This window comes from Dermacentor silvarum, chromosome 8, assembly GCF_013339745.2.
Source record: "Dermacentor silvarum isolate Dsil-2018 chromosome 8, BIME_Dsil_1.4, whole genome shotgun sequence".
NCBI classification, from domain to species: domain Eukaryota; kingdom Metazoa; phylum Arthropoda; class Arachnida; order Ixodida; family Ixodidae; genus Dermacentor; species Dermacentor silvarum.
The window spans coordinates 159,646,624-159,668,058 of record NC_051161.1 but is presented as its reverse complement, the minus strand read 5'-3'; the positions used below and the strand labels follow the sequence as shown (position 1 = coordinate 159,668,058).

General features: G+C 48.0%; 1 protein-coding gene across 1 annotated transcript in view; it reads left to right on the top strand.

The window, feature by feature from the left end:
* The window catches only part of LOC125947756 (uncharacterized), a 353,840-nt gene that overhangs the window by 319,492 nt on the left and 12,913 nt on the right, over window positions 1–21,435 (top strand). Inside the window, exon 4 of the mRNA XM_049673030.1 lies at window positions 12,532–12,660. Coding sequence (XP_049528987.1) covers window positions 12,532–12,660 — 129 coding nt within the window. The remainder of the gene's footprint in view (window positions 1–12,531; window positions 12,661–21,435) is intronic.

Genomic DNA, 21,435 nt, shown 5'->3' with positions numbered 1-21,435 from the left:
CTCTTCTTCTTCTTTCTGAGCTTTTACGTGCCAAAACCAGTTCTGATTATGAGGCACGCCGTAGTGGAGCGCTCCGGAATAATTTTTAACACCTGGAGTTCTTTAACGTGCACTACAACGCAAGCACACGGGTGCTTTTGCATTTCGCCTCCATCGAAATGCGGCAGCCGCGGCCAGGATTCGATCCCGCGACCTCGTGCTCAGCAGCGCAATGCCTTAGCCACTGAGCAACCTCAGCGGGTTCTGCGCTGCTCTGATGGCATCTCGGCAATGTTGAGGGTGAATGCACCGCTGGTGGACATAGACGAGTGGACAGGACCAGAAGGTAGAGGTGACCGGGATAGAGCGTCTGCGTCTAAATGCTTTCGGCTTGAGCGAGAAACAACCTGGATGTCGTATTCCTTGTAAGCGTAATGCCCGACGAGCCAGCCAACAAGTTGGATCTTTTAGTGAATAAACATTGCGACAGCTTTCCTTCGGCCACTGTATTCTCGCCTGAATTGCAGATTCCGCTCACTCCTTGCGATCGAGGCTGGCATATGTGCTGATTACCTGCCGTCGGAATTCGTCCCATGTTGATAGGGCCGCCTCACAGTTCTCAAACCATGTCCGCGCATAGTCCTCGAGGGCAAAGTAGGCGTTGCGTAGCTTACGTTCCGGAGTCCAGCCTTTGAATTCTGCGACACGCTCAAGGTGATCGAGAGAGTCCTCAGCATCCTCCAAGGTGTCCCCAGGGAAGGATTTGGGGATTGGCGGCTGGTTAAGGACACCTCGGTCGGTGCAGGTTGAGGAAGAAGATGGAACTGACGTACTCATTCTTCTGACTCGGTTGGGTAGAGGCGTTCGTGCTCAGGTGGCAGTCCTTGAAGTCGACGGCTTGTCCGTACGCGAACAGGAGTCAGCTCGACCGGACTTCGTACTGGGCTTGGAGACGGGGTTCGAGCTTGGAGTGGTAGCATGTACGCAGCACCTCCTCCAGAAAAATGTAACGTAGATTGAAGACGGAGTCTTGCAAAATAGACGCTTCTCTTTAAAGGGAAGCTGAAGAGGTTTTAGAATTGGAAGATTTACGGGGGTTTCGAAGGCTGACGGAGAATAATTCAACTCCTGCAGTTATTTTCCTCGATTAAGCGCGTAGCAGTGCCGCAATCGCGGTTTAAATTTTTGGTGAAGCTCGCCCCCTCCTGGCGCCAAGCGTAGTGGTGAAAGTCCGGGTGCGAGGATTAAGTCAATACAGGGGTCATGTGAGCGCTCTATTCGAATCACGCTCCTCGCCGATACCTCAGATGACGTCACGATCGTCTTTGCCATCAGAACCCGTTAAACGACCCGCAGCGTGTATACCGCAGACGCTGCGGCTTGTTTTTGCTAAATTGAAGCAACTAGCAGTGACTTCTGGCCTGTTAAACTATGATATTCGTATCAGGGGGGTGAAAAACTATAATAATTAGTTGAAAGCTCACTTTTTTTGAGAAGTGCTTAAGCTGCCTTTTATGGCGGGCCAGAAGAAGAGCGTGCAGCTTACGCGCTTCATCGTCTTTCATGACGCCAACCTTTGCGCGTGCCGTCCTGCGGTGCGGAAGCCCCACATCATTGTGTCAATATTGCGATCGATGCTTCATCTTTGCGGTAGAACTTGGACTTATTTACAACAAGCCGTCTCAACACGCCAACTCAAGAAGGCAGCGGGCTCATCTTTGTCGCTCGGCCACACACGGTTCTCAATAGAGTGCCTTGCTCTCCACTTCCTCTCCATCAGTGCAGCGCACTCACCATCTCTTTTCTCTCCGTAACGGTCAACTGGTTCGCTACTCGGCCAACGAGTTAGGCAGTGGCAACAGTTGGTCAAGCCTGCCACGATAGCATGTTCCCACCTCGTAGTTCGGCTTCGGTCATTTGACTTTGCCTGCGCAGCGCACGCAAAGGCACTCCACGGTACCTGCAAGGGCATTTCCGGGCTGAGTCGTGTCTTTCTTTCGACTTTCCAAAGCCTTAGGTGGCTCCACGGGCCCAGTGCCACAAGCAAGACTTTACACTTGGGATGCGCCACATTGTTTTTCCTTTTTGGTTTTCCCACCAGCAAGCTTGCTTGCGCCCACGCTGAAACGGAACTTGATAAACAGAGCGCAGGTATATCATCCTAAAAGTACGCAAACCATATGACGGTCATTCTATTATTATACAGTTATGAATGCTTGAGGTTGGGTTAGAGCACGCGCTGTGCTGCCGCAGCTGTACGAAGCCGTCTAGAGAAAACATTTCGCACTGCTCACGCTAGACCAAACGCAACGTTCGCTAGCCAGACTAAGTAATCTTGAAACGCGAATGTGATATGTCGTTTCCACAAGGTTCGCCACATTAGAACCCAATACAGACACTTCTACTCAGTGAGGGTAATTTTCTGTATTACATCAGCGCGTGATGGCCTTCCTTGTGTTTTGAAGCTAATGGCCGAAATTATTGTATTCAGTAATTACAAAGAGTAGAATGACTTGAGGCAGACAGATGTTTTGGCGAGGTTCTGGCACCCTAAACAAAACCAAGTGCATTTTCGGTGTGAGTAAAATCTCTACTGGGGCAATGTTTGGGATAAAGATGGCATAAAACCACCCGCCATGGTTGCGCCCAAACTGCGGTGTCTACCAGAACGCACCTCACCCTTTATTGCTTCACGTTGCAGATTCTCAAATTTCGTCAGGCATGCCCAAACCTTTTCTCTGACGTCACCTAACAAACTGCACAACATCTTTATCAAGACAGGGTCTCCCATTTGCCCTAGCTACGGTCGCTTTTCTGACACATTTAATTTCTTGTAGGGCCGCCACGGAAGCTACACAGCCCTTCAGGGAAATAAGCTTTCTACTTCTCACATAACTGGGACCTTAGAGGATTTGTTGGTGGGCTCCTTTGTCGACATCAGGCGGGCGCTCCTGACCCACATACAGGGTGTTTCAGCGAAACCTTTCAAAATTTATTTAAGGTAGCCTGTGGCAGATATCCCTATTCTAGTTATTGAGCTGGTATAATCGAAGAGGCGGGCACTATTTGCACAAAAAATTGAAATGCATAATCCACTAATCAACAAAAATTCACTAATTAAGTTTTTAACTAATTACCTGATGACAAATATTGCAAGTAACAAATTGTAGCCGTGGAGTTCGCAAGGCGGATCCACTTGGAATGAAAACTGAGGATGACACCAGTCTCGAGATATTAATTCCCGAACTTTGCGGGAAAATGCATTGGCGTTTTTGACCCTCTTCGAGTAGACCAGCTCATGAACTAGACTTGGGATATCTGCCACAGGCAACCTTAAATAAATTTTGAAAGTGTTCGCTGAAACACCCTGTATATCACCTGGGACTGGATGTGAAGCAGGCCCTTTTGCTCTCCCTTCTTTGCCCGCCCACTGAAGGCCTCTAAACGAAATATAGTTCGGTTGCGGTCCGGGAGGGTTATATAGACTTTCAAATACATGAAGGCCAAATTTGTTCTGCTCGGTGCTTGGAAACGCATGACTTTAAACTTCTCTCATTTCTCTCTCGAACGTTCAACGTTCACAAAACACTCACAATTGAAGTTCCTGCTCTGCTCGCCCCTCCTTTCGTACCTCTGTCTCCTCCGCACTAAGTACATTCGTCGCCCCCATTTGGTTTGTCTTGAAGCTTGAATGTGAGCTGCATGCTCAATGACGATCATTAGTCCGGCCGCATGGGTGTGCGCTCTCTTAGGTACCAGTGCAGAATGACCCTACTCACCACAGTTTTTATTGCGATTAGCATTCTTGGGTTACTTCACGTACTTTTCGGAGTCTATCTATCTATCTATCTAGCTATCTATCTATCTATCTATCTATCTATCTATCTATCTGTAGCGCCCCAGCATGCGGCGCCCGTCAAGGAAGACGAAGTTGGCATTGGAACGCGCGGCAGGTGCAGAGCGAGAATAAAAATATCAGTTCGAAAACTCAACGCTGTCAGGGCTGGATCTTTCTCGTGTTAGCTCCGACAGTTAATGGTGACCCGATAATGAACACGCAACCCCAACCATCCCGCATGGATACCGCCGGCTCTTCCACCCAGCCTACCGGTCCTGACGCCCAAGAAGACGCCAGACCTAACAGTTCTGCGGTGGCTGCGATCCAACACGTCAACCTGCCACCATTTTGGCCAAACAACCCCTGCACATGGTTACTGCAGGTCGAGGCGTACTTCCGTCTACGGCAAATCACCAGCCAACAGACCAGGTACTGGCATCTGGTGTCCTCCTTACCTCCGGACGTAGCCGAAGACTTCACAGATATTTTAGCTTCGCCGCACCCGAGCCATCCCTACGACACGTTGAAGGAAGCTATCATTTCCCGCAAGTCCGAGTCTGAACACAGCAGACTCCAACAGCTCATCACGGCCACAGAGCTCGGTGACCGTCGCCCATCCCAGCTCCTGCGACACATGCGCCAGCTCATTGGCGGGACCTCCGCCTCTCAAGAGGAGAAGCTTTTGCGTGAGTTGTTCCTTCAGCGCTTACCGCAGAGCATGGTCCCGGTCCTCGTCGCTGCAGGAGATGTCCCAGTAGACACGCTCGCTGAAATGGCTGATCGAGTGGCAGACTACTCGCGGGCACATAGCCTCAACGCCATGACCACGTCGCCACCGGCCACCGCTACAGACCCCGCGCTCGCGAGCATCGACAACCGTTTGGACGCCATTGTCAGACGTCTCGATGACTGCGTACCTGCGCATCGCCGATCGGCATCCAGGTTCCAGTTCCACAGTCGCTTCTCGACGTCTCCACGCTCTCCGGGACTTCAGACAACCGACGCGCCACGGGACGACTCGTCCTCGACCATGTGCTGGTACCACCGCCGATTTGGGGCCTCTGCACGCAAGTGCACTCGCCCGTGCTCATGGTCGGGAAATGCGACGACCGGCCACTGACGGCGGCGAGTGGTCCTGGTAGAACGTCATGCCGCCTTTTCTATGTTTCCGATAAGATCACTGGCGCTTGCTTCCTCGTCGACACAGGAGCCCAGGTTAGCGTCATACCGGCCTCCTGTGCAGATCGCCGTCGCAACGAACAGACCTGCCCACTCCAAGCGATCAACAACTCCGCCATTCCCACATACGGCCAACGCTCTCTTACACTTGACTTTGGACTACGCCGTACGTTCCGCTGGATTTTCGTCCTCGCTGACGTCTCGCAAGCTGTTCTTGGAGCTGACTTCCTCAGTTTTTTCAACCTTGCTGTGGACATGCATGCTCATCGCCTCATCGATCTCAACACGCGCCTATCCATCAACGGTATACCCTGCACTTCCTCGTCAACGAGCCTTCGAGCTCTCACACCTGCTTCACCGTATGCAAAAATTCTCGCTGACTTCCCCAACCTCACGAAGCCGCACACCAGAGTCACCGGTGAAGCATTCCGTCACTCACCACATTGTGACCACTGGACCTCCCGTTTTTACACGGCCTCGTCGACTTTCTGGAGAACGTCTCACCATCGCCCGCCGTGAGTTTGAGCACATGCTTGAACTTGGCATTGTGCGGCCTTCCTCCAGCAACTGGGCATCGCCACTCCACATGGTCCCGAAGAAAGATCCTGGCGACTGGAGACCATGTGGGGATTACCGCGCTCTCAATGCCCACACCTTACCAGACCGCTACCCACTTCCTCACATACAGGATTTCACATCAAATTTGGCTGGGTGCACGATCTTCTCTAAGATTGACTTAGTGAAGGCTTACCATCAGATTCCTGTAGAACCCGCTGACATTCCGAAGACGGCCATCATCACCCCATTTGGCTTGTTCGAATATGTAAGGATGCCTTTTGGACTGCGCAACGCAGCACAGACTTTTCAGCGCACTATCAACGAGGTCACGCGAGGTCTCGATTTCGTATTTGCCTACCTTGATGACCTCCTGGTAGCAAGCTCATCGGGCCCTGAGCATGAATACCACCTGCGCACCCTGTTTCACCGTCTGGATGATTACGGCCTCGTCATAAATCCCAATAAGTGCGTCTTCGGCGTCGCTACAATCGAGTTCTTAGGCCACCTTGTCACTCCACAGGGTATACAACCGCTCGCCAGCAAAGTGAAGGCTATCCAAGACTTTCCACCCCCGACATCAATGAAACGACTCCGAGAATTCCTGGACCTACTAAACTTCCATCGCCGCTTTCTTCCTAAGTGTGCCACTTTCCTAAAGCCCTTAACCGACCTATTAGCTATAAAAAAAGACCCGGCTGCGCCACTGGAATGGACCGACGACGCCGCATCTGCCTTCGCCACTGCCAAAAAGACTCTGGCAGACGCCACCATGCTCATACATCCCGTTCCTGATGCCCCAATTCGTCTCATCACCGATGCATCGAGTGTAGCAGTTGGCGCTGTTCTCGAGCAGCACGCAACAGGTTGGCAGCCCCTTGGATTCTTCTCGCAAAAACTCAAACCAACGGAAGTAAAATACAGTACATTTGCCCGAGAACTCCTTGCTGTGTACCTCGCGATCAAGCATTTCCGCCATTTACTGGAGGGCCGGGACTTTTACGTCGTTACAGACCACAAGCCCCTGACGTTTGCCTTCCATCGCAATCACAGCAATTACACTGCAAGGGAGATCCGTCAACTATGCTTTATCTCCGAATTCACCGTGGATCTCAGACACGTACACGGGTCGGAAAATGCCGCCGCTGATGCACTCTCACGCATCGATGCCTTGTCGACCCAGCCACCACTAGACATGGAAGAGCTAGCAGCTGCCCAGAGCAACGATCCTGAGCTACATAGTCTTCGCTCTTCATCCACGTCTCTATCTTTCACGGACTGCCTACTTCCATTTTCTACCTCATTAATAACGTGCGAAACGTCTACTGGTGTTCCTCGGCCCTTCGTGCCTAAAGCGTTTCGTCGTGCAATTTTTGATCAATTGCACAACATGAGCCATCCGGGTATTCGTGCGACCCAGAAGCTAGTCACATCTCGTTTCCTTTGGCCAAGTATCAATGCTGACGTCCGACGCTGGGCGCGAACCTGCCTTCAGTGCCAGCGTGTTAAAATTCACCGTCACACGGTCACTGCACCATCCCCCTTTCGGCCTCCCGACGCAAGGTTTTCCCACGTCCATCTCGACATCGTCGGCCCTCTTCCACCATCACAAGGGGCCTGTTACCTACTGACATGTGTGGATCGCTTCACCAGATGGCCGGAAGCGTTTCCCGTTTCCGACATTACAGCACCGACAGTGGCCAAGGCTTTCACAAAGGGCTGGGTATCACGCTTTGGATGCCCTTCTGTCGTCACCACTGATCGCGGTCGTCAATTTCAATCGGCCCTTTTCACCGCACTTGCATCTTGGGCATTCGACACATCCACACGACTGCCTACCATCCTTCAGCCAATGGCATGGTCGAACGGCTTCATCGACAACTGAAAGCTGCCCTCACTGCTCACCAGCCAAGAGAACGTTGGCTTGATCACCTCCCCTTCGTACTTCTGGGCATCCGATCAGCATTGAAGACGGATCTCGGCTGCTCGTCAGCTGAACTAGTCTATGGCGTGTCTCTGCGTCTTCCAGGTGAATTCTTTGAGCCGTCGTCGCCCCCTTCCACTCATGATGCCGCTACGTACATTCGAGAGCTGCGCACCACGTTTCACGACCTTGCTCCTGTAATTCCTGCCGACCGACACCCCCAATCTGTCTTCGTCAGCCAGGATCTGCATGACTGCAGTCACGTTTTCGTTCGGCGTGACCAAATACGGCCACCACTCACACCGGCCTATGATGGCCCATTTCGCGTCCTCCATCGTACACCTAAAACTTTCACGCTGGACATCAACGGCCGTGAAGACGTCGTGGCTGCCGATCGACTAAAACCTGCATACATTGCCGCTCTCGCGTCCGCGGAGCTTCCATCTCAAGTCTGGACTTCCACATCCAAGCACGTTCACTGGGCGACTCCTATGGCTCACGCTCTACGGGGGGAGCCCTGTAGCGCCTCAGCATGCGGCGCCCGTCAAGGAAGACGAAGTTGGCATTGGAACGCGCGGCAGGTGCAGAGCGAGAATAAAAATATCAGTTCGAAAACTCAACGCTGTCAGGGCTGGATCTTTCTCGTGTTAGCTCCGACATATCTATCTATCTATCTATCTATCTATCTATCTATCTATCTATCTATCTATCTATCTATCTATCTATCTATCTATCTATGTCTGCATTTTCTCGCCAACCTAGGTCACTGTGTAGTCAGTGCTCGAATAGTTAGATCTACGAGCTGTGCGTGCTGAGGGTACAGGCCTTGAACCCAATCGGGGTTACCACTACCAACTGGTCATTGCTGCAAACGGCTGTGGGAGCTCGATGAGGCAGAAGACTCAGCAAGCCAGTAGCATCGCGAGTTTGAATAGCCTCTGTCAAGTAACTCTCTTTCCTTAATGTAGAAAATTTCTACGTTACCCTGATTGACATTCTCTTTGAAGTTTTCTCTCCCTCTCTTCCGTTTAAGCATGGCTTCTTGGCCATAAGCGGCACAAATATTACCACCGTGTAAACGAGTTATGAAGCAGGCATGTCGTATAAGCAGGGATTCCCTAAGAACACATGACGCCATCTAGAACCGTTGCCACGAAGCCTGCGCATGGCCTCCAAAAAGCTCCAGTGCATGCGAACACTCAGAAACGCGTCATGCGGCCTCCTCTCTCGCGTTTCTTTTTGTGTCAACTAATTCTGCTGCGCAGAAGTCCGCTCAAGGCCTCCGAGACGAGAAGCGTGGCCTGTCGGTGCCTGCGAACGCTGAGAATTGTTCCCTCACTTGCCGCACACCCAGTCGCACATACTCAGTGGCTCAACTTGGCGTGAGGTTCACCGAAAAGCGGCAAACATACCCAGTGCATTTGTGGCGCAGCCTGCTAAAGCGTCGCGTAGCTGTCTTTGAGGAACTTTTGTGACGAGGGTTCGATTCCGCTCAGCATCGGAGATGTTTAAGCAATCCTTTTTGTCACTATACAGCAGCACATTCCCAGTTACACATACCTACTTACTAAGGTTGGCGTCAAAGACGCTTTTTGAAGAGCGACATACATCTACTGGCACATACCCAGGAACCCAAGTTGGCATCGAAGAGGTTTACTAGAGTTGCAATTATAAAGGCTTGCGTTGGGGCTAGTTGGAATATCATACTTAAAGACCAGCGCACATCGAGTGGCACCTACCCAGACCTCCACGTCGGCGCCGAAAATCTTCGAGCAACAGTACCTACACAGGCCCGCATTTACCGTGACCCATGCATGCCGGTATAAAAGAAGTTCGCTGAAGAGAGGCACGTATACACACATTGCCACAAATTCAGTGACTCAAGTTGTTTCGACGCTAAGTGTCCAATCCTGTCCCTCCAGCACAGCAGCCTGAGTCACTACCAATTCGACCACGCAGTGCCCCGTGACCTAGATCCTTATATACAAAATTAAATAGACGTAAACGGAACCATACATAGATACATGACCCCTGGAAGTCGATGAAGTACCCTAAGGATGCTAACGAATTAATAAGGAGCAAGAAAGCAAGCAAGGCATCGCACGAAGAAGGTGGTTACCGCCATGAACTTGAACACCGAAAGCGACAGCGCGTCTTCGGCGCCCTTTACAAGTGTATATTCACCAAAGTGGACATTCGCGCAAGCCGTATACCGGGAGCTCGAAGAAAAAGACGAAGGCTCCATGGTGACAACCACCTTCGCGCAGTGCTCTCCGTCATGCTTCGCCCGGTGAAGATACAGGCCAAATCATGCTCGCTCGGGCCGACCTCTCTGCCTTTCTAATAAATTATATCTCTCTCTACCACCGAGGAATCGAAATAACTACATATCGCCTGTGAATATTCAAATTTACGTTCATTTGTGTACTTAAGATGTGTGTAGAAAGCAACTAAAGCACATAAAAAATTAATCGACGATTACGACACTCCCTAACGCGGAATTTGAGCGCAGCTCTATACTGTTTTTATTTCGCGATATATTGGCTGACGCGGACAATCTGTCTCATGCGGCACGTTGCAAACGAGCGAAGTGTGGCGTGACTGCCTCACTAATCGGGAGATCACGAAAGGCAGCGCGTGCCTGACGCGTGGGCGCGATTCCCAGCAGCAGTCACAGACACACCTCCGCTCATGCACCGCTTTGGTGAACAGAAGACGCAGAGAGAGCCTCGATGCGCGGGCCCCAGCGGAGGCGAGCTAGTGCATCGAGGCGCCCTAACGACGCGGGCTACCCTGGCGCCATCTCGCAGCCATCGTGGTCCGTCTTGCGCGGCACTGCAGCTTTCTGCTCACGTTTTCGCCACAGCCACCTCCGCTTTCCTCCTCGCGCTATCTTCGTTCTCGCCGCCTTTCATCGCCAGCTGCGCTCCGCGTTTGCTCTCATCTTTTGTTGTGCTCGTTCGCTCGGTTACGAGGTACGACGACGACGCTCGCCGCAGGAACGGTTTGTCTAAGAGCTGCGCTGTAAAATTCAAGGGACACTCAGTTATCCCTACTTGGATGAATGCGACAGCATTGCGACCACCACGCGATGGTTGTGTTCTTTCAGCGATCTTTATTTAACTTCGCCTTAATTAACACTAATGGTCGAGGGTTGGTTTCCCAAAAAAGGTTGTGAGCTTGAGTATCTTAATCAGCTATACCTTAAGTGTGGCTTAACTTTGCCTTAATTGACACCAAAGGTCGTGGGTTCGATTCTTACAAGGTCGAGCGTTCGAGTGCCTTAATTAACTTGATCTCAATTGTGTCTGCCAACCTAATTATTATCAAAGGCCGTGGGTTCGACTCCCACCAAAGGTCAAGGATAGGACTCCCATCAGAACTCGTGGGCTCAAGTGCCTTAATTAACTGTATCCTAATAAATGTGCCCTAATTAATTTCTTCTTAACTAACAACAAAAGTCGTGGGTTCGAGTGCCTTAATTAACGATATCGTAATAAACTGTGCATCTAAATTACCTTTACCATAATTAACATATTTTCCTTAATTGACATCATCAAATGCCTCGATTGGCTCACTGGGCTTTTTCAGACCATCAATGGTGACGCCAACGTCGACAACGACGGATTTTCTGCCTCATGAGCCATATATAGATTCCGCATTAATAAATAAACATTGTACAATTGACTACATCATAAAATTGAATACTCTGCGCCGTTGATTTCACCATCACAAAAATCGATAACGTTTTTAATCACTTATTAGAGATCTCTCATGAGAGAGAATGCTGTCGCATTACTGTCGCCAATCATCCCCAGAGAATGAATGCGCTGCTAATTTTTTCTACTAGTCGACCATGTTCCTAATATTAGCGGTGGCAAATGCAATCTATTAGTATCGAAATAAACACTAACGCAGAACATCGGGCAAAATTAGCAAACAAGCATTAAGTAGTGTTCTGAAATCGACTCCTAGCACTTTCAGTTATTTTCAATACAAAGAGCGGAACACAGAAACCACAGACAAACAAACCTGGAGATCGCAGAATTCCCAAGTAAACAGTTACGAAACGAGAAGATGATGCACTAGTCAATTCTGAAAGAATACAAACCAGATACATATCTCGTATGTGACACATGTCAATTCTATAGAAGAAAACAGTTCAATACAATTCTATACAGCGACTTTAGTAACATACTTGAGTTGTAGTGACGGTGGAGAACACAGTACCATGACTGTGAATGATGAAACTCTATATTTCTCGAACTTGTGCCCCTAAAGCCAGTGACACTCAAAGCACAACAGCTGCGAACACAGTCGACGATCGTCGAAAATCTTATCAGCAGGTCAAATGCGTCGGCTTTTATAAATGAGTCGTCGAAAGTTTCAGAGTAATCGCTGGTGCCCGCGCAATTCGCGTTTCGCACAAAATCAGATTACGCAAGGTCCCTTAACAACAGACAACGGATAGAAGCATCGATAACGTTCGAGAAGCTTCCGATACATATAGGCGCTTACTCCGCTGAGCAATGACGTTGAACATTTGTTAGGCGGTGAAAAAAGGCCACCCGAGAAATATAAACGTGTGTCAATACAGGGCCGGTATTTTGTTGCGATGCCTTTCCCGTAATAATGCCTTTTCGCGCTTATTGCGCTTTGTCAGTAGTCAGATCTGCGGTCCGCTGGCGTTATCAACGGGATCACCCGGCCGTGAGCGGTGGATGATAAGACTAGTATGGGATAAGTCGCATGGCATCGCTACAAAATGGCGACCCATATGAGGCAGTTCTTTATCGGGAAGCGATAGCGACGGAGAGTTTGCAGGCTAGCCATCATTAAGCCTAATGTGATGTAGGATTATTTTTATCTCGCCTGCGTTGACCTCTCTGCTGAAGGAGCCCAGTCGCGTGCACCTACCAAAGGCACATCTGTACGCCACAATTGCCACTTTCAAAGCTGCAGAGGCAACGCGGAAAAATACTAGAATTGTGTCGGCATCAATCATGGAACAGTGAAATAAATGAAGTATTGTTTGGTGTATTTGTGTTTTTCACAGGTTTTTATGGTTACTCATTGCCCCCGCCACATTGGAGATTTTTATATACAGAAGTTAACTGTACTGTTGTAAAAGTCCTCTCCGCTAGGCCTGGGAGGATAGGGGTCTCCAAGAGAGCGGACAGCAAATGTAAGTACCCTTTAAGCAGTTGTACTCCACAAAACTTCAAAAGCTAGTCCAATGCATGGTGCATCCACTACAGCAGAAAATACGCTACAGCTGTAATTAGAGTATTCTCACTGAGCGCATTATTCAAGCATTAAAAATTACGGATCGCTGTCCTTTTTTATTGTTTTACGGTTGGCAAGGGTCTTTCCAAGAAGGACCCGTGCCCATCGTTAATCGATATACGACAGCATAGTGCTCTGCCTATTCAGAAGCGAAACAATTAACCTAATCTAGGCACCACGCTGAAAGCCACAGGAGTTGCTTTAATTATATATACACATTTTGTTTTCACTAATTAAACGTCTTTCTCTCTCGCTTTTCTTTCAAAATATTACTGCAAGCAATCCTAGAAGTTTCACGCGTTGAGTGGCACTTCATTTATTATTTGCTACTGGCACCGTCACATTATAGAAACAGAGACGGCGTGTTAGCGCGATTGGCCAGAACTACGATTGGCCAGGTGACACGTTTGGCCAGTACCAGACGCATTGCAAACAAACATCGGATATAGTGCGAATTAAGGCTGCCTGATTGACTGGTACCAGGCATAGTGTAAACAAACAAATAATATGGTGCGATTTAAGGCAGCCACACGGTACCTGACGTTGTGCAAAGACCGGATATGTTGCCAATTAGGGCGGCCCGATTGGCCGGTTCCGGGCAAACAAGCACCCGATATAATAAAAACTAAGTAGGCCCGAGACGGCAAGTGATGCACGTGAGCGTGGACGTGAGCTCCATCCAACACGCCGTCGTTGGCATCATTCCGTCGTCATTTCATCGCTTTCATGCCATTGTGATCAATTCTTGGCTGTCATCGTTTCCACTGTGTGGCTGTCAATGCGTTGTCATATATTCGTCATCATGCCACCACCTTCGAGCCATTCCGTCAGCATTCAGTTGTCGTTATGCCATTGCCATCATCGCGTCGCTGTCATATGCGCATCTTCATGCTGTCATGCTCGTTCCAAAGAATCCATTGTCACCATCCAATTGTCGCGATGCCTTTGTTATTCCAGCTCCGTGACTTCCTTCGTTACACCATCGCCGTCATAATGCCATCGTCATACCATCGGGGTCATAAAGTGGTTGCCTCACTGTTGTTGTCATACCAACTTCGTCATACAGAACTTTCACCAACATACTTTCCATGTATACGTAGATTCCAGGCACAGAAATTGGGACGAAATCTTGCCATTTTTTCATGGACGCCTGCAACACTGCAAAGCGTCAAACCACTGGTTACAGCCACTTCGATGGGTAGGAAAAGAGGTAATGTTAGGCCACCCCGCAGCTTCCTTGACACCATTCTACCTTTCACTCTTCACGTGGAGTCTTGTAACGCACAGACTCTGCCGCGCTGAGGAAGCAGAGTGGCATAGCTGAGGTGCGTACGTTGGCACCCCCGCATCACTCAAAGATTAGCTACCAGTCATTGCGTAAAGATGTGTCGTGCGACAAGGGGGACACAGTATTGCTTTGAACACCACTTCGCAAGCGCGGCCTGTGTCTGAAGTTTCTGTCGTTACACGGGGCCGCTCGTCATCCCTGATCGCTAAAGTGATGTGACCTATCTGTTTGATGGTCTCGTGCCTCGTGGCTACCGTTCTAAGAAGATACAGCTTGTTCACATCACTCCCTTGCCCCCCCCCCCCCCCCCGAACTTCTGCGCGCCCTCTACAAGATTTGGTTGGAAATCAAGGGGCTTTCCCTATCGGTGATATTTGACAGCTTCTCGGTCAGCTGAGTTGGGCTGAGTCACTTGCGTTTCACGAGATAGCGTTAGCGTAGCCTATAAAACAGGCGCTCTTCTCCGCTGGTCAGTCGCTTATGCTGTCTCAAGGTAAAGACAAAAAAAAGCGCGTCAGCGCCTATCTACGACGACGCATTCCGTTTTTTTAGAAAATTGCGGTACAGATAACGTCCAGATAAGAAGCTTTGGTTGCAAAATACATTTTTCGCGCACGCGCATAATATTTTTGCAAAGGGTCAATTACAGGAGCGTTTCGCCAGAGCGATATGCTAGGACGAAGCGCGCTTATCTTTGTAGCGCCACGTGGTCGGCACGGCAGCTCTTTTCTCCTTTTCATCAACTCAACCTTAAATAAATGCACTCCATCGTAACAAAATGTACACTCTAAAAACAGTTGCACCCTTTTGGGGGGTATTTTTGCCACAGAACAATAATCTTCATTTCACTTGCGTGGCTTTCCTTTAACGCTGTGCGCCCGGCACTTCTAGGTCAGGAACGGCAAGAGCGTTATCAGCGTGACACAGCGTTCTCGACAGGAAAGTAGCAAGTACAGAGTTTTCAAGATAGGAAACGCAAGCAAGACCGATGACGGTTATTGTTGTGTGGCAAAAATGCACCCCAAAGGGTGCAACTGTTTTTAGAGTGTACATGGTGAATAAAATTAAGCATCTTACGATGCTGCTGTTAAACTGTAGAGAAGAATGACTACAATAATTAGGGAGCTAAATTAATATTGCCTAGGGGTTGGTTTCACTATCAATACGTGTAAAACAATACTAGTTATCTGTATCCCATCAAACGAATAAGAGCTTGTGGTTTGTAGTTAGGCACTAGAATATATAGAGGAGTATGTTTATTCAGATGAAACAGTTAATGGACACATTGATGCAAAGGAAGAAATTGCCAAACGTATATGCATCACGTATGGCCAGTACTTGCGCGTGTTACGGATGCTTGTGTTTGTCTAGTCAAGTGCCCACTCTTCACGCAGTTCTCAAAAAATCTACTTACAGGTTCTCAATGGCACTTAACGATATCGTCGAACAAAAAAAAAAACTCCGACGAGTAAGAATCTCCCTAATGCGAAATTGGAGCGCAGCTACATACGTGTTTTCATTTCGCGTTATACAGAGGCAAGAAAACTAACATCAACGCTTTAGAGATGATATAACGCAATGCTGTCACGTTTATTTTTCCTAAATATAGACTAAGTGACTCTCCTACTAGTCGAATGAATCAACATAATTTCAAACGCTACAGCCACGTAGGAAAACGAAAAACTGAAATTTCTTTCTTTTGTATTTTTGCTTAAAAACTACTTTTTGTCCCTCCACCCACAGGCTTATGTTAAACCGCGCGTCGAACACGGCATCGTCCCGCTGATTCTTCAACACCTTATAACACCCGAACGTCTTTAGGTTTTGTTTCTTCCCGCACAATATAACAGATTGGAACGGCCTGCCATTATCACAATTGTTACGCACTGATTCTATTGAACGCATGTGTTTTTAACTTTAATGGTATTGCTATGTCGGCAAGGCTTGTTATTGCATTATTTTTCTTTATTTCTTACGTGAATTCTGTTTGATACATTCCACATCTTCCTTGTTCTATTATTTTCAGTATTTTTCCATTTTCTCTCGTTCATGAACTTACCTCTGGTACTTGTTTCCTTTTTTCTCGCTAGAATGGCTGCAAGTGCTCCATATTCACACGTTTACAGCCGCCCAAATCTTTAACTAGCGTGCGCGGGCGGTGATTTTTTGTGCGCCAGCACCCTAAATTAGGAGCAAACTTACAAATGACTATGCTATCTGACTACGCTCACAAAGTTCTTGAATATAGCATAGTCATTTGTAAGTTTGTTCCTAACTTAAGGTGCTGGCGCACCTAAATTCACCGTTCGCGCACGCTAGTTAAAAATTTGGGCGGCTGTACTTGCTTATCTTGCACCGGTGACCGCTTTTCACCGGCTAACAATTGTTAAACGTTATCGTTCGGCGCAGGACGCGAATCCGGGCCAAAGACGTGACAATATGATACTGCTCTAGGATGCGATCTTGTACGCGTTTCAAAATCGAACGGAGGCGGTCCGTTCTTTACGTCACGAAATAGGCGGTCCGCAATGTTCGCGAGAACGAGAGGAAGCAACCAGCCAGTGAGCGAAGTGGAAGCCTGCGTCATGCTTTTGACGTCTGCATGGGGACCTTATAACATATTTAGAAGCGTTTCTAACATGTTGAGAAATATTTAACTATTATGACTGAGTAGCACAAGATGTTACTGTTGCTTTTCAAAGATTCAGTTTGGAATGCGGAACGACTGGAACAAATTATTGCGGTTAATGTCTTGAAATGGCGCTAGGTGGTGTCGCAGTTTTGCGAAACGTTTAGTGGCGGCGCTAGCCACTACCCCATTTCAAGCAATAATTTTATGCATGTCTCTAGCACTATTGAAATTCAAACGGCGCGACTTTTGAAGTGGTTGGTTCAGTCGAGCCGTTGCTTGCGGAAAGCCATGGCGGAAAACGCGTGAGCTTCTGCACCCGTTAAGGGACCGCGCGTTTCCGACGGCCAGCGGGAGATGGTGCTCGCTTTTGTGGAGCAGCATCTCCAGCTGGCTTTAAGATCCAGCGAGCTGGGGCCGGGCTTCACCCTTGCCGACCGGCGACGGCTGTGGCAGCAGCTGGCCGACGTGCTCAATACGGAAGGGCCCGTTGTGAAAACAGTCGACCAGTGGCAGGACTGGTGGAGGAAGCAGCAGGTCTACGTGGCCCGCCGCGACGCTACCGCTATCGCCCAAGAGCAAAGGTGAGTGACCGTCGAATGGTCTGGGTGATTTCTCCTTTAACATTGGTGTGTATTTTCAGAAGCACTGGAGGGGGTCGAGCACCCGGCTTCGGCACCGAGTGCTCCAGCTGACGGGCACGGTCCGCTTCCGTGGCGTCACCGACCTCCCCTACCAAGAGGTAAGCACACTGCCGGCGTAATATCCTGGGTTCCTGAACGGTGCCGGACTTTTATATGTATGTAGTATCTTTAGCGTAACGCTACACTGTTGGTGAACAGGAAAATACCGTAGCAGAGAATGGAAAAGCAGGTAGGTCTCAGCAACTAGAATCTCAGTTGGCTGCGCTTACGGGAAAATGGGATTACTTGATCATCACAGAAATAAAATGCCTTCGGGCAAGTGCACGAGGTCGGTAATACATGTGATCATTAAGCACTCAGTAATTGCAGAATATGTCCGCAGATGTGTAGTACTAAATTTTGTAACATAGCCAGTGTAACGAATAGCCACGTAGCGAAGGGACACGCTTATGACATTTACCAGCAGGCTACGGACGAGGCTGCGTGCGTGAGGTGCACAGCGACACGTAAGCATCAGAGGAATGACTGTTTTAATAATCGCCAAATGTTTGTGCAGTTCGTAAACTTGTAATGTGTTTACAGCGGCAGAGAATCCACCGCGCGGCGCATCAGGCATGGAAAGGGTGGCCACTGCACCTGGTAAGTTATTGACGCTTGACACTGCCAAAGGATGCATTCAAGCCAGTGGTTCTTCAACAGAGAGAGAGAGAGAGAAATCACTTTTTTATTCTGATATAAAAAAATGTATCGATGCCCTCAGTCCAGGGCGTCGCTTGCGGCGTGCTTCAGCGCTATGCCGATGAAGTCCGCAAGGAATCGTTGGTCGTGAAGGGTGGTTGCGGCGGTCAGTCACTCGGAGGAAGGAGTAGATAGGAGGCATGAAGGTTTGGGGAAAGGAGGTAGTTTTTAATGGCATTGCCATAGGCTATGCGATGTGTTGGGAGGATAGACACCATAGTGGCTACAGCGAGGGAGATCGAGAAATGTTGTGCACATTGCAATTCTTGACAACAGCAGCTTCCAGCTATGAGCTGGTTGCGAGTAATCAGCAACTCATGCGAAGAGCTCCACCATGATTATTCATTTTGCTGCGGAAGATCTAACAATCCGCCACCCGCCTCGCTGTCGCGGCAGAGAGGACGGCAGCGGCTCAGGAGGGCATCCTGGAGAAGGTGCGCGCCCTGGCACTTCATTTCATTTCAAACAATTCATTGTTTATTTTCACCTTTTCAATTTCATTTTATTCATTTATTGTGGTTTGTGTTTTATGAGTTCAGTTTATGTTATTCATTTATTGTCCTTTGAATTTTATAACTTCACTTTTATTTTAGGCACTTATTGTTGCTTCACTCTGAGGTTTAGTGCTTAAATTTGATTGTTGCTTTTTATGAGTAATACAGGAGGATTTTTTGGAAGAAAGGCGTAATGCGTGAACCCATTTTTGTATTGCAGTATTTTCCTCTTTCTATTTATGCTAATCCAGCTGCAACGCCAGCGTGATTTCTTTATTTACACAATTTGAAGACGCCTAGTCATTCACACTGGAATTATTACAAGCAGTTGTCGATTTCTGTGTATGGATTTAGTACTGTGATATTTATATTCCTTCACTATGTTTTGTAGCTTACTGCACTCATTATTAAACATTACCGCATAGTGTTTGCACTGTGATACATTCATTTCGGCACAGTGAGGCTAAGGTGCAATAACTACAATGTGGTCTTCTTTCAGAGCACCAAACTAGCCACTCTTCAAGTTGCATAGTTTCACAATTGAAAATGGCCGTCATCATTGCAGCACGCCGGTGATTGGTTTCCTATAGTTTTCGTTCCAAGTGAGTCATTGCAAGAATAAGTTTAAAGCGTGACACGTTCTGGGTGTTGCGAGATTGCAGAGCCAATTATTCAGGTATGTAATTTATGTTTCATCACACCTGGCAATTGCACTCACCTTTCTACAATTATGATTCACCTGTTTTTAGCATCGCACTATAATTGCTGTCGAGAAATGAATGCTTCTCGTCAGTGACTCATAACACTGAGAAGGGAACGGACGTACCTGTCAAAGTCATACCTTCCTGCAGAATCACTTAAATGTAACTGCAAGTTTTATCTGCCGTGGTGAAAACGAATTGGGTGATGCTGATGTTGCAATGTTATCACATGCTTTGCTACGTGTAGCGTCCTGTACGTACAAGGTTTGTGATGTACTTGTCGTCATAGCGTGTGGTAAAGTTGACCTTTGTATTTTTGTGCTTTTACGTTAATTTACGTCTACACATTTGGACAGGATGTGACGAGTGTAATGTCACAGCATGCACTCAGCGTTATATTATTTTTTTGTGTTTGGATCCACATTCATTACGCTTTACTTGCTTGCGTCTGCGTATTCATGCTTGCACGGAAGTTTTCATACACCTAGCACAAGAGGTGGCTAGCAAGCATATTGCCTCGTTCCTACCAATGTACACCGAGCGCCCGAATCCACAGGATGCGGCGGTTGCAATCATTCTGGTGCGTTTTATGAAAATTATACAAACCTTTTCCTGATGGTGAGCACAGAGTGCCTATCATATGTACTGCTTCCATCAAGTCTGTCCTAACTATGATCGGTCAAGGGATGTTTCCATTTTATATTTCATGTGATATTTAAAGAAAAGGCTGCAGTTGCTGCCATGTTTCATGTTGCACTAGGAAAGAAGTACTTTGTGCCAATTCCTCATTACTGTAACCACAAAGTATGGCAAAACAAAAAGAGGTTCAGTGTATTGACTTGAGTAGAAAATAACTGCTGCATCTACATGCACAGCAAGTGGCATATCATAGGATGCACAGAAAACATACAAGCTGTTGTAGCATCGCATTTCTAATGTTTCACGAGGAAAGAAGCATTTTGTAATGTGCATATTGCAGAGAACAATGCTATATATAGCTAGGATGCAGCAGCAAATGCCGTTCTTCACAGACAAAGGGGCATGCCGCATTGCCTTAAGACTGCTTCACGAGTACTACTGTAAATAAGTGGCAGCCTTGGAGCCTCTCACACAGTGAAGAGGGTACAATTGTTTCCGAGTCCACGGTTGTGGCATTCTTTTTAAAGGATTCTTTGTATAACTTTACTTCGTTTGTGTTTAAATTATCATAATCTGTCGGATGTTGTGATGTGGAAACATTGACCATCCGCATGGAGGAGTACTTGATATGTATACAAATTCTCTAATGTATTTTCCACTGTACAAACACATCCCTGTGATTGTCTAGGGGCTCTGCAATTTGTATAAATAAATTATGAATGTGTTATGAAAACTTGCCATTCCTGTGACATAAATATTCCTGTGACTATCAATAAAGTTGTTACCAACCAAAGTGCTCTGCCCTAGTAAGGAGTACACATTACGGATATTTACCAAGTAGATACTCGCCAGGCTGCAGTTGTGTGGCTAGGCGCGCACGCAGTGGATTATGCTGCCACACCCAAGAGTCGTGGCACGAACCAGGGAGCCGGGGGTCCACAACAAGGATGTGTAGTTCCGCGTTGCACACCTGCAATTAGGAGCAATACACAATAGCGCGGCACATATGCTCAAAATTCCTTTTTGCCATTAGTATGCAAAAAACAATACATACATGTACGCTGGTACAAGCAGCTACACTGTTTCAGTCATAGGCATAGGCATAGGGGGGATCAATGCGCCCCCCCCCCCCCTCAGAGCGCACGCCTGTGGTTTGCACTAAGTGATCCCTAAATGAAAACTTGGGGCACTATATAGCGCAAGAACACTCATACATGCCAAATCCAGCCATGCAATTGTAAGTACTTCCCTGTTCAAAATGATTCCATCGCATCTTCTCTATAATCTATCGATTTCTGCTATGACTGCTGCCCACGTTCATTAATACCTCCAAAATGCACAACTCCATTGTGTATGCACGCCAGAACGAAAACACAATTTCGGAACGGGAAACGGCTCATGCATGCACAGAAACACACGGCACTCATCATTACCGCTAAAACGCTCACTACAATACAACACACAGTAGACGGTAGTGACGTCGACCACAACCTAATTGAGATCCTACCCCTCCAAAAGAGGCCGAAAGAGCCTTTTCATAC